The 14028-nt window shown below is 39.1% G+C and overlaps 1 protein-coding gene across 4 annotated transcripts in view; it reads right to left on the bottom strand.

Moving 5' to 3' along the window:
• LOC132824973 (coiled-coil domain-containing protein 171-like) overlaps positions 1–14028 on the bottom strand; it is a 265522-nt gene that overhangs the window by 36259 nt on the left and 215235 nt on the right. For all 4 annotated transcript variants that reach the window (XM_060839917.1, XM_060839908.1, XM_060839927.1 and 1 more), the window contains one exon: positions 7391–7522. In XM_060839917.1, coding sequence (XP_060695900.1) covers positions 7391–7522 — 132 coding nt within the window. The remainder of the gene's footprint in view (positions 1–7390; positions 7523–14028) is intronic.

The raw sequence follows: 14028 nt of genomic DNA, 5'->3' as shown, positions 1-14028 counted from the left end.
ACTGTCAATGACAGAGTGGACACTCTATATAGAAGTGTAGAGACATGGCATATTGGTAATGTCACTGGACAAGTAACCTATAAAATCAGGCTAATGTTGCGACAACATGATTTGAAGAAGGAGGTGAAATTTGAATTCAATAAAATTCTGGAATAAAAAGTTGGTCTAAAGCAACCATGCAACCACTGATTCATTAATGCTCTTTGGGGCAGAAAATCTGCCATCCTTATCTGGGCTGGCCTACATGTGACTGCAGACCCAAATAATGTAGTTGACTTTTAACTGATGTCTGGGCATTTAGGAAAGGGCGACAAATACTGTTCACAATCATTAATAAGGAAAAAAACAATATTCATTGTTTTCGGAGCCTTTTGTATTCCCTGACTACATTCTGCTAAAAGGTATGAATGACAAATATCAATGTATTGCATATAACATTTCATAAACTTTGACTGACAAGCATATATTTATTTTTTGGCTGCATAAATATCAGAGCAGCGAGAGATTGAGCAACAGTGGGAGGCAAACAAACATTAGTACCAGAAGACAGGTACAAAGGACAGCTGGCTTGAACTGTGGGACTTATAACTATAATGTTAGTCAAACAAGTGATTGTTGGGTGACATCTGGCGGATGGTGGCTACTGATGACTCTAGCTATTTGGCTGATGATTTCCATTCTCCCACTGCTAGCTAGTTAGCTGGTTTCAGCTATTCACTGGATAAAGCCAAAGTTGCAACAATAAAGTGTGACTTGTATGTATTAATTTTACAGTGTGCTTTTATAAAACAGAGTTGTAAACAATCATAAAATATTTCTGTAGATATAAATGGCACAACTCAAAATGTAATTTTATATCAATAATCGCCTCTTTTGTGTGCTCTCATATCAAATGAAAATAATTCTGTGAGATGTACAGCATACTGTCTTTGAAAGTGATCACATCATAACTGGTACTTTTCTCACCAATGGCCACAGAATGCTTGTTCTTAAATTGAAATCTTCGGTACTCTATTTCCCTTGCTCAAGTTTTTAGTGATACTCCAAACTTTGCAATTAAAGACAGTACTTCTTACCTCCAGTAAGATATATTCACTTTTTTATTGTTATTCCTTCACAAATAAGTTTGCAACAAATTTTTTTATGATTGACCATTAACAAGATAAATTGGCCTTTTGACTTAGATTATAATACATAGAATGTTACAGCACAGTATAGGCCTTTCGGCCCTTGATGTTGCGCTGATCTGTGAAATTAATCTGATGCTCATCTAACCTACACCATTCCAACATCATCCTTATGAATGTCCAATGACCATTTAAATGCCCTTAATGTTGACGAGTCAACTCCTGTTGCAGGTAGGTCGTTTCATACCCCTACTACTCTCTGAGTAAAGGAACTACCCCTAATATCTGTCCTAAATCTATCACCCCTCAATTTAAAGCTATGTCCCCTCGTGTTAGCCCTCAACATCTGAGGAAAAGGGCTCTCACTGTCCACCCTATCTAGCCCTCTGATTATCTTATATGTCTCGATTAAGTCACTTCTCAACCTTCTTCTCTCTAACAAAAACAGCCTCAAGTCCTTCAACCTTTCCTCATAAGACCTTCTTTCCATACCAGACAACATCCTAGTAAATCACCTCGGAACCCTTTCCAAAGCTTCTACATCCTTCCTATAATGCAGTGACCAGAACTGTATGCAATACTCTGGGTGCGGCCGTACCAGTGTCTTGTACAGCTGAAGCATGACCTCGTGGTTCTGAAACTCAATCCCCCTACCAATAAACACCAACACACCATATGCCTTCTTATCAACCTATCAACTTGGGTGGCAACTTTCAGGGATTTATGCACTTGGACACCAAGATCTCTCTGTTCATCCACACTGCCAATAATTTTACCATTAGCCCAGTACTCAGCATCTCTGTTACTTTTTCTGAAATAAGCTATCTCACACTTGTCCATATTAAACTTCATTTGCCACTTCTCAGCCCAGATCTGCATCTTATCTATGTCATTCTGTAACCCACAACATCTTTCGGCACTATCCACAATTCTGCCTACCTTACTGCCATCCACAAATTTACTCATCCATCCTTCTATGCCCACAGCCAGCTCATTTATAAAAATGACAAACAGCAGTAGCCCCAAAACAGATCCTTCCGGCACACTCACTGGTGCTCCAGGATAAACATTTCCCATCAACCACCACCTTCTGTTTTTTTTTCTGCTAGCCAATTTCTGAACCAAACTGCTAAATCACCTTCAATCCCAAAACTCCTTATTTTGTGCAATAGCCTACTGTAAGAAACCTTATGAAATGCCTTACCTAAGTCCATATATACCACATCAACTGCTTTACCTTCATCCACCTGTTTTGTCACCTTTGCGAAGAACTCAATAAGGTTAGTTAGGCACAATCTACCCTTCACAAAACCGTGTTGACTACCCCAATCAAATTATTCCTTTCCAGGTTATAATAAATCCTATCTCTTATAACCTTTTCCAACATCTTACCCACAACCAAAGTAAGGCTCACTGGCCTATAATTACCAGAGTTGTCCCAACTCCCCTTCTTAAACAAGGGAACAACATTTGTTATCCTCCAGTCTTCTGGCACTACTCCTGTCGACAATGATGTTATAAAGATCAAAGCGAAAGGCTTTGCAATCTCCTCCCTGGCTTCCCAGAGAATCCAAGTATAAATCCCATCTGGCCCAAGGGTCTTTTCTATTTTCAAATCTTCCAAAATTGCCAAAACCTCCTCTTTGTCAACTGTGATCTACCTAACCCAGAAGCCTGTTTCTCCATATTCTCACTAACACTGCCCTTTTCCAATGTGATTACTAACAAAACTGACGTATCCATTAAGTGCTTCTTCTATGTCCTCAGATTCCACACACAACTTCGCACTACTGTCATTGATTGGCCCTAATCTTACTCTAGTCATTCTTTTATTACTGATATACCTATAGAAGGTCTTAGGGTTTTCCTTGATCCTATCCACCAACAACTTCTCATGTAACTCCTGGCTCTTCTTATTCCTCTCTTTAGCTCTTTTCTGGCTAACTTATAACTCTCAAACCCCTAGCTGAGTCTTTATGCCTCATCCTCTCATGAACCTTCTTCTTTCCATTGACAAGAGCTTCAACTACTTTAGTAAACCATGCTTCCCTCTCTCGACAACTACCTTCCTGCCTGATAGGTATACACTTATCAAGGACCCGCAGTAGCTGTTCCTTGAATACGTTCCACATTTCAAATATGTCTATCCCCTGTAGTTTCCTTCCCCATCCTGTGCAACCTAAATCTTGCCGAATCGCATCACAATTGCCTTTCCCCCAATTATACCTCTTTCCCTGTAGTATATACCTATCCCTGCCCATTGCTATTGTAAACATAACTGAATTGTGGTCACTATCGGCAAAATGCTCACCTACCTTCAAATCTAAAACTGGGCAGGTTTTGTTCCCAAGTACCAAATCCAATATGACATCGCCCCTTGTTGGCCTGTCTACGTACTGTGTCAGAAAACCTTCCTGCACTCATTGAACAAAAACTGACCCATTTAAACTAATTGAACCATAACATTCCCAGTCAATATTGAAGAAATTAAAGCCCAATAACAACTATCTTGTTAATCTCTCTCCTATCGAGAATCATCTTTGCTATCCTTTCCTCTACATCCCTGGAACAATTCGGAGGCCTACAAAAAAATTCCCAACAGGGTGACCTCTCCTTTCCTGTTTCTAACCTAAGCCCAAATTACTTCAGTGGATGAGTCCTCAAACATTATCTCAACTGCTGTAATACTACCCTTGATTAACAACGCCACCACCACCCCACCTTTTCCTTTTACCATTTTCTTTTTCTTTCCGAACACCTAAATCCCGGAATCTGCAACATTCAATCCTGTCCCTCCTCTAGCCATGTCTCTGAAATGGCCACAACATTGAAATCCCAAGTACTACCCAGGCTGCAAGTTCACCACCTTATTCCGGATGTTCCTGGTATTGAAGTACCCACATTTCAAACCAACATCCTGATTGCCGGTGCCCTCTCACGACCTTGTAAACGTATCCCTGACCTCACTATCCTCAAGTTCCTGTACACAGGAACTACAATTCGGGTTCCCATCCCTCTGCTGTATTAGTTTAACCCTTGAAGAGCGTCAGCAAATTTCCCCCCCCAAGAAAATTGGTACCCCTTTGGTTCAGGTGAAGACCATCCTGTTTGTAGAGGTCCCACCTTCCCCAGAAACAAATCCAATTATCCAAGAATCCAAAACTTCCCTCCTACACCATCCCCGCAGCCACATGTTCAGCTCCATTTTCTTCCTGTTCCTCACTTCACTAGCACCTGGCACGGGCAACTAACTAGAGATAACAACTCTGTTTGTTCTAGCCTGTACTGTTTAATTTATTTTTGGAGGGGAGGAGTACTCAAAGCAGAGATGACCATGAAAATTGGTACTTTTCATTGACATTACACCACTCCATACTCACTCCACTTCATTAACACTATTGAAGACAGCACATTCATTCCAACAGCTTTAAAAATGTATTTTACTTTGAAATAATTGTAATTAAATGCACTGTAATTGCATAATTAAAATTTTTCAAAAAATATATGCCTTCTTTTTTCCAACAAAATAGAGAGAATTTCATTCTCTAAACCCTTTATAATAACCTGTTCAAAGGAAGAGGGATATGAAACCACTTAGATTTTTAAAAATATATGAATCAATTCAAGAGTCACCATATTTATTGATATTTCCTCCCAGGTCCAAAAGCATGTTTTAAAGTAAGAAACTGCAGAAAAGATGATAAGCATTGATACTGTGCTTTGAACATTTTGAATTCTTTCTTAATTCAGTAGATCAGATTTTCTTTGTAATGAAGATTCATTGCCACTTAACCTGTGAAGATGAGAGGCCAAGTTTATTTCTCAAACTATTGTTTGATAAAATTGCAAACTGTGTAACTAGGGAATGAAAACTGGAGAGGAAAGGTCAAAAAGTTTACAATTTAATATGGGTAGTAAGGAACTTATCGAACTCACTCCAGAAGGAGCAGTTTTCTATTTCAATAGCAAGCTAGAGAGATTCCACTGATAGATTGAGGAAAGATGTAATACAAAAATGACGTGCAGATAATGACTGCGGTTTGTCAAGGTAATGGTTAGCGGCTGCTGGCTGCCCATTCTTTGACTGGAAAAGTCATCTGGACAATTTTTTAGAGGAGGACAAGAGGTATCTCAGTCAATCCAAGGAAGGCCCAAGGCATGTCTACTACTAGTCTGTGGAAAGTCAAGAAGCCTGTCTGATTCTGGTCTGCTTATGGACCACAAGCTCCTCTGAGGTAAAAACAATGACTGCAGATGCTGGAAACCAGATTCTGGACTAGTGGTGCTGGAAGAGCACAGCAGTTCAGGCAGCATCTGAGGAGCAGTAAAATCTGCTCCTCGGATGCTGCCTGAACTGCAGTGCTCTTCCAGCACCATTAATCCAGACACAAGCCCCTCTGACACATGTCTGCAAATGGAGGTCCATCTGATATAGATTTGTAAATGGGCAAGATGCCTGTTTCATATGGAACTGTAAATCAGAAGGAGAAGCCAGCAGAATTAGTGGATGAGACATACTGGTCAGACTCATTGTGTATTTTTCAAAATGGAGATCTAATGCAACCAATACATTCACTTTCAAGTGTTCCTGAGATATTACTTTTAATTCTGCAGGGATTAGGTGAGAGGGCTAACTGATATAGGTCAGTAAATGGAAGGGCGGAGTACCTGATGTGGCATTGTAGCCAGGTGAAACACTGCCTCATGAAGGTAAGTAAACAGATGAAAGCCTGTTTGATATAGGTCTGTAAATGTGTGAGAGGCCTAACCAGCACATATATGTAAGTGGGCAGAGTTTACTCGCTCATAGTGCATGGGTGACTGCAAAACCACAAATCTGCATTCTATACTCAGACACATTTTGAGGCATTTTGCAAGTGGTGTCTACTTTATTTTTAGCAGGCTAAACAATGGTTCTTGCATACACAACTGAAGATCACTGCAACAATAAAAAGGAATCATGTAGTTCTTTTACCTAAGTGGACTCCTGAGCAGCAGTCCCCAAAGGTTTTCACCTCCTGTAACTGGATGGTTACTCTTCAGCCATGTACCTGACACCCTGAGCTTACCAGTAGCTTGTTGACCTCAGAAAGGTTCAAGCATCAAGCAAATTGATGGATAGTGCCCCCAATATTAAGTTTCAAATATTGGGATCAGCCAGATCATCCACAATGGTCTTTTCATTTCCATGTTATAAAAACAATGATGAAATTTTCACCAAATAGTGTTTGTTACTGAGTGCTTGCTATATTACATAATGTGTGATCTGATAATGGTGCTGTGGTCATGATAATGGAAAACCAGGTAGTTTGGAAAACACACTACGACATTAAACTGTTTTTACAAAAAAAGACAACCAGTTCAGTATGAACGCATTCCTATACTTACCAGACGATTAATTTAACAAGTGGTGATATAATTAAACAAAGTAGGTTGTTCATATCCTTGATTATATGATTGTTAAGGCAATTTCATGTCATTATTTAACACACTTTTGCCATTACCTGTGTCTCCACGGGGGTTATAGGTTTACAGTTGATTCTAAATGTTTTCAAATGTTCAACCAGCACCTCTTTCATTTGTTTTTTTTTAAATGTTAGTAGATCATAATTGAAAATTATTAATAATTGATTAAACATACAAATTTCAAATTTGGTGATCCTTGTGTAGTACTAAGCACCCTGGTGTAATTGCTCAAAGTTTGCAGGATCTCATCATTTTTCAAACTAACATATACTAACTTATACAGCTGTGTAAATTTCCTGAGTCAATGGACAATCACAGAATTCTCTAAAAGCAAATAACCAGTCCATGAACTATTTAAAACATGCAATACATGATACAGGAATATTATGTATGTCTGATTTTCTCTCGATATCTTCACAATTTTCTGTTGTGAGCTGGTATGGCATACTGTACATGTCACAGGCACCACTTATATTAAGGTTTCTTTTTCTCAACATTCAGGAATGTTATATTTCAGATTGGTAAGAGTGGTAGGTTTTCATATTCATGGCAGCATTTCCAGTAACTGCATTTGCTTAAATTACCATGCAGAATAGGGCAAATCAGGGTCAGTTTATGTCAGCTACTTCAATCTGGGAACTTCATCAGCCTTTGTTTCAAGGCATTATGCAAAGAAAACTGACATTAAGGGAGCTTTAACTGACAGCAAATGAAATCAATCAGTGAATCACTAAGCCATAATAAACAATCAGCTCCTGAGTTTCAGATTAACTCTATGCTCTATGACAGACCCTAACCTGGAATGAAGCAACCTCGAGTCCATCCTTCAGCCCCTTTGCTTCGAAGATCTCCAGGTGCAATTTGGGTAGCTGCAGGGTGAAGTCATTTTTTGCTGTCACAGACCATGACAGTGAAATCTGATCTCTGACCTGAGGAAGAGAAAACAGCATCAATGGTAATTCCCCTTCAGACACATTAACTAGGATGAACTAGGTCCCCTTGAGCCCGCTGAGTGGACTTGCATTGATCGCTAGGCCTGAAATCCATGAATAAATTTAAGACTAATTGATTTTTTTGTTGCAAATAAATCAGTAATTCAGAATAACCACTGAGAATTTTAAAAAGACAGTGTAGTATTATCTGATTGAATTTTTTTTAAAGTTGCCAGGAGTCCTTCTCAAGTCACTAGAATAGCTTTCTCAAACCCTTGAGCAGTTAAATTCTTATGACCAAGTCTACTACAAGCTTTTCAAAGCACTGTGGTTAAAGCAGTCTCTAGGCCATGTCCTTGCATGTAAAAATCTTGCACAGTAAAACATTAAAGACAAGCACAAGTTATACACAGACAGTAACTGGTTTTGATCTTGAAGTGTAAAACAAGCAAGCTGTTTGTATCACACTGCCACCCTGTGGAAAAATACTTTTTTCATCAAATTATTGTACTGTCCAATGTAAAAGTCAGCTTACCAAGGTTAGAAGAATATTTTAAATGAAATAATAACATTAATAGCAAACTCATTGAAGTTGTAACTTGCTGCTTTCTGCACTTTGGCATGAAGGTATGCACTTGACTAATCTGAATGCAAAGTTTTTTATTATATATATTTTAAAATATAATCAGCAGTTCATAACCTAGACCAACATGGAAACAAAATGTATCTAAACATAGGCAACAATTATTTATTTTGTAATAGGCTTAAAGATACACTTTCCTGACTAATGTTACTTAGTATATTCAACAAAATTAGGTACTACTGAAATATTGCTTATGAAAAATAGTCAATACGAATCAGGTACTGTTGATGTTAGCGGCCAATGAATATATTGGCATGAATTAGCAATGTGTTGATGTTCACAGCTATTGCAGCACTTAGCTTTAGCTTACATCAAAATTAATTCTGCTCTGTATTATTCAACTGAATTGCAGACTTCACGTTCATCACTGTTTTTTCATGAAAATATTTCATGTTGCAATTTTAGAAAGGAAATTGTGGGCTTTTTGTGTGCACTAAAAGCTTCAGGTACATTCAAGCTAATGAGATCCATTCAAAAGAATTGCCTTTGCAACAGAGAGGTATATAGTGTTATTAATTCTACTGTTAAATGTCAGCAATAAAAATAATAAAAAATCAGAAAAATGTGATAGTTTTTAAAGTTGCATGATTCTAGAGAAAGCAAGCAATGTTACAGCCATTTTAGAGAAAGTAGACAACCATTATAAGCTACAAACATGGACAACTCAAGCTTACAATTACATTTCAAAGATTTGAAAATGTAAAACCTAGACTCTACTCAGAAGAAAATGATGTTTAAACAATCTACTAAAGGGATCTTTTTTCAGAAAAGAAGACTACTTAAAAATAATTCCAATCTATGTAAGTGCTTTGTGAAATTGTATAAGAACATCAAGAATTCTGGTTGGACGTAAATTAGATCAACAAAATTACAAAGTATGACACGTAGGAGACTTTATTGCACTTGCAAGAAATTTGTATTAGTGTTAGGATTTTGATTATAGGAATGCAACTTTTCACCGTATAAACAATATGTAACAGTTTTACCTACGCTTGTTAACATTAACACATGGCATCTGCATTGTTCTGTTATACGAGAAAGTTGCCAGTATGGGTCTTAGCTTTATTTTTAATGGTAACACATACCTTACCCTCATATACCCTTACTAATACTTTTGGTACAGTATAAACTCATGTCTTTTGCCAATTATTGAAAACGCTCAGAAGGTATATAAATTAAAACACCAGATCACTTATCTGATGGGGCAGAACTTTTCAGTCATCTTCAATATTCCTCCCTGTGCTCTTTATTTACGTCATGTTTACATGGAACTGTGTGGTATTTGGAACCAAATTTCTGGAACACATCACGTGAAATTATATTTGTAGCCTAACAGTTGACTTAAAAGCCCTTGAGCTGCTGATATTAGATGGACAAAAATTATTGCTCAATGTATTCCACTGCCATTTCATTCTGTCCACAGAAGCAAAACATTTTTGAAATAAGTCTATTCAAATTATTTACACTAGAACAAAACATAAACCTCACAGCTTGTCATGTTCCAAAAATGCTCAAATTAAAATACATCCTCCATTACATATATGATGCATTGCTTTAAAACATTTTCTAAATGTATTAAAACTGTTTCTTTAAGTGTGAACATAAGCCCCTCACACAATGCCAAAAATTGAGGCACAAATAATTTATAAAAATTTATTCTTTCACTGGATGTGGATGTCACTGGCAAGGCCAGTATGAGTTTGAGTTTGATTTATTGTTGTCACAAGTACCAAGCCAAAGTAAGAGTTGCATTGCGTGCTATACAGGCACATTGTACCATTTAAAATTGCACCAGTGTAGCAGAATAGAGCGCGCAATACAGTGTTACAGCCACTGTGAGAAGCTGCAGAGAGAGAGAGACAGACAGAGACAGAGATCAATATTAATATTCGAGAGGTCCGTCAAAAAAATCTGACAACAGCAGGGAAGAAGCTGTTCTTGAATCTGTTCATCTGTGTATTCAAACTTTTTTATTTTTTGCCTGACAAGAGAGGGTGGAAGAGAGTATAACTGGGTTGGGTGGCATCTTTGATTATATTGGTTGCTTTCCCAAAGTAGTGGGAAGTATAGATGGAGTCAATGGATGGAAGTCTGGTTTGTGTGATAGCCTCAGCTGTGTTCACAATTCTCTATAGTTTCTTGAGTTTTGGAAACAGCAGCTGCCATACCATGCTATGATGCATCCAGATAGGATGCTTTCTACGGTGCATTTACAAAAATTGGTAAGTGTCTTTGTGGACATGCTGAATTTCCTTAGCCTCCTGAGGAAGTAGAGGCATTGGTGTGCTTTCGTGAACATCACATCGACGACGCAGGTCAACTAAGACAGATTGTGTTCATCATAGCCAGGAACTTGACACTTTCAATCATCTCCACCTCAGCACCATTCATTGCAAACAGGGGTGTGCCCTCCACTCTAAGCTGAAGTCAATGACCAGCCCCTTCATTTTGCTGACTTGATGAAGAGATTGTTGTCTTTTTACCATTTCACTAAGCACTCAATATCTTTCCTGTACTCTGTCTCATCATTGTTTGAGATCCAACCTACAATGATGGTTATGTAAATTGGAATTGGGGTGGATTTGGCCACAATCATGAATGTATAAGGAGTATAGTAGGGGGCTGGGTATGCAATCTTGGGGGCACTGGCATCGAGGATTATTATGGAGGCGGTGTCACCTATTCTTACTGATTGCTATCTATAGGTCTGGAAGTTGAGGATCTAGTGCAGAGGGGGGAGCTGGGACCTAGGTCTTGGAGATTGGAAATGAGTTTGTTTGGAATTATGGTGTTGAAGGTGGAGCTGTAATCAATAAATAGGATCTGATGTAGGTTTTCCAGATTAATGTAGGGGCAGGGAGATGGCATCTGTCAGAGATCTGTATGACAGTAGGAATGGATCAAGGCAATCTGGTAGAGTAGAGTTGATGTTGCCCATCCTTTAATGCTTTTGAACTGAGCAACTTAACTATCCTCTGAAATGCTTGGCAAAAGTCATTAATATGGATCTGGAGTCACATGTAGGCTAGACAAGGTAAAACTCATGTTGCAGATATGTCCATTGGGTTGAAATAAAGGGAAGGCTAGCTGTTTCATTGTATATTAAAAGATCCGCATGTGGTTCATATGATATTTGTTAGTTTCCTCACCATGATTATTATAACATTCGATGGAATATTCTCATTTGCAGTTGAAGTGTGCTTTTGAATGAGATTCATAGTGCGTAGAGTAAAATTTTCCCACACAATCACCTCCTCTTCATTTCATTAATTATGCAACTGAGCTCTTGTGGGTGTCTTTCATGGAGAACTGTGCAACCAGAGAAAGAAAAACATTCACTACAGCTGGGACCTTCCATTGGACATACAGATAGTGCCATATTTAATGCACAGACTGCAAACCCCTTCATAGGCTGTAAAGCAGCTGGAGGCATGTCATTCAGGGCATGGCACAGCAGAAAGGAAAGCTTGCTCCCTGATTTGCAGGCAGGAACCTAGAGTTAGTGGGCAGGGTGATGTAGAGGAGGGCTTCCTATTTTTAAGCTGATAACCAGAGACGAGGCCACCAGACATAGCTAACTCAGATACAAATTGGTCAGTGCTGTGTTCCAGGTGAAGCATGACACCTAGCAGTGCAGGAATACAGTCAATAGTCTTTGAGATCTGCAAGGCTAAGTGTTACCACTGACACTATATTTAAAGATCATCAGCAGACCATTTCAGGTACTGCAAGCCAGAAGCTGGCCTTCATACTGTTGTGCTTCATGGCTATGGCCCAAAGGAAAGGAGAGCTCAGTGCCTATTTTACAGACAGTATCCTGGAGGATGTGGTAAACAGGATAGTGGAGAGGATGACAGCTCTTTTTCCTGCTGATTACCAAAGGAGGCCACACCACTAGATCAAACCAGCTTGAACAGAAATTGTGGCCTGGCTCAGTACTGTGTCACGGGTGAGGGAGAATGCTCAGCAGTGCAGGAAGATGAATAAACGTCAGCACTTTGAAAAGCGAAATGGCATAATCTTGCTGCTTCCTCATTGCTCACTAAACTCAGCAAGGCTCAAGGATTACAACTCTCACTACTGCATGCATATTAACTAATCAACAGCTCTCACCAAGCTCTTGCTCCCAAATTGCTCACCCTTGCATACCCCTGTTCTTCTTACTGGGGATTATCTTGCTACATCTGCTCATACATCACCACTAACTGTCCTTCCATCATACTCAATCCCTTCCTTTGTCTCATTGCTAGAAACACTGGCCATCGCTCCAAATTGCTCCACATTCATTTTTCACACATGGCCATTTGCTTGAAGTACATGCAGTGTGTTTGCCATGTAAACTGCTTGCACATGAATAGTTGTGACAGTGGAGTAGCACAGTTCTGCCCGGTGACTTATTTGCCCCTTGACTCTAAAGTGCTACCAGACATTAAAGCTGCTTGCCTCTCCCTCTGATCTAAAAGGCAATATAAGCCACAATGGTTGTAACAGGACTCATATTTCAATGACCCAGGTTAATGTTCTGGATGTGAATCCCAGTATGACAGATATTGAAATGTGAATACATACATAAAAGAAGGTGGCCTGATGATGACCACCTAACCACAGCTGACGTGTCATAAAATTCCATTTGATTTATCAATGTCCTGTTGTCCTTATCTGCTTTGACTACATATTACTCAAGACCAAAGGAAATGTGGTTCACTTTTAACTGGTGTCCGGGCAATTTGGGATGGGCAAAATAAATACTATCCAGCAAGGTACACGTCTCATGAATGAATATTAAAAAAAACAAATGTGACTCTCACAGAAGACTGTAGTTCAAAAGTCAGTGCTGAGGTCAGTGAGAACGATAAAAAAAAACAGGTTAACAGCCAAAAGAGGTGTCCTATGTAATACATGAGATGCATGTATCACTGCATGTGCAAAGTGACCTGCAAGAAGCTTAAGGGTCTTGGATGTTCCCAAGCTCCAAAGTGCTTAAGGCCTTAAGTGTTGTGAGAATTGGTTTGAGAGCAGGCTCAATGTAGTGAGACTGGTGGTTTGTCAGCTCCAACATCTGTGGACAAAAAGTTGAGGATGATGGAAGCCATGCAGAATGCAGTGTCTTTGTAGTAAAGAAGCAGAGGATGCTGACTGGGACAAGTATTCAGTAAGATGCAGTCACTAGGTGCCTGGTCTGATTTATATATCAAACATTTGCACCATCTAGATTCTTGAGGATGCAGATGAGAACTGGAAGTGGCAAATATAAATAAGACAAGTTCTGGATTTAATGAGATAAAAATGCACAGAAATAGGTCATTGCTACTTAAGGTGATATTCTGATGTCATCATTTAAGGCTTGTAAAAAAATCAAAAAAATTTTCTTGATGTCAAGAATCTGATTTTTAAAATTCTCTCTATGGCAAGCACACAACATGTGCTTCAAGCAATGGCGATATGTGAAAAGTGAACAGGAGCAGTCTGGGGAGTTGTCAAATTTTCCAGCAATGAGACAAAGGGAGGGGTGGAAAATTTGAATCATAGCAGGGCAACTTTGATTTTAAAAATGAAAGGGAACACTCGTGGAAAGAGATAACTTTTCTAAATGTATGTTAACATTCATTTTGCTTATTTAACTTGCTTGGGAGAAAGTGAGGACTGCAGATGTTGGAGATCAGAGTCGAAAAGTGTGGTGCTGAAAAAGCACAGCAGATCAGGTGGCATCCAAGAAGCAGGACAGTTGACGTTTCGGGCATTCCTGATGGAGGGCTTATGCCTGAAATGTTGACTCTCTTGCTCCTTGGACGCTACGTGACCTGCTGTGCTTTTCTAGCACCCACACTTTGCGACTCTTTATACGCTTGCCCCCACTGCA

This window comes from Hemiscyllium ocellatum, chromosome 2 (genome assembly GCF_020745735.1).
Source record: "Hemiscyllium ocellatum isolate sHemOce1 chromosome 2, sHemOce1.pat.X.cur, whole genome shotgun sequence".
NCBI lineage: Eukaryota > Metazoa > Chordata > Chondrichthyes > Orectolobiformes > Hemiscylliidae > Hemiscyllium > Hemiscyllium ocellatum.
The sequence above is the reverse complement of the archived record's forward strand: the minus strand, read 5'-3'. Positions and strand labels throughout refer to the sequence as shown.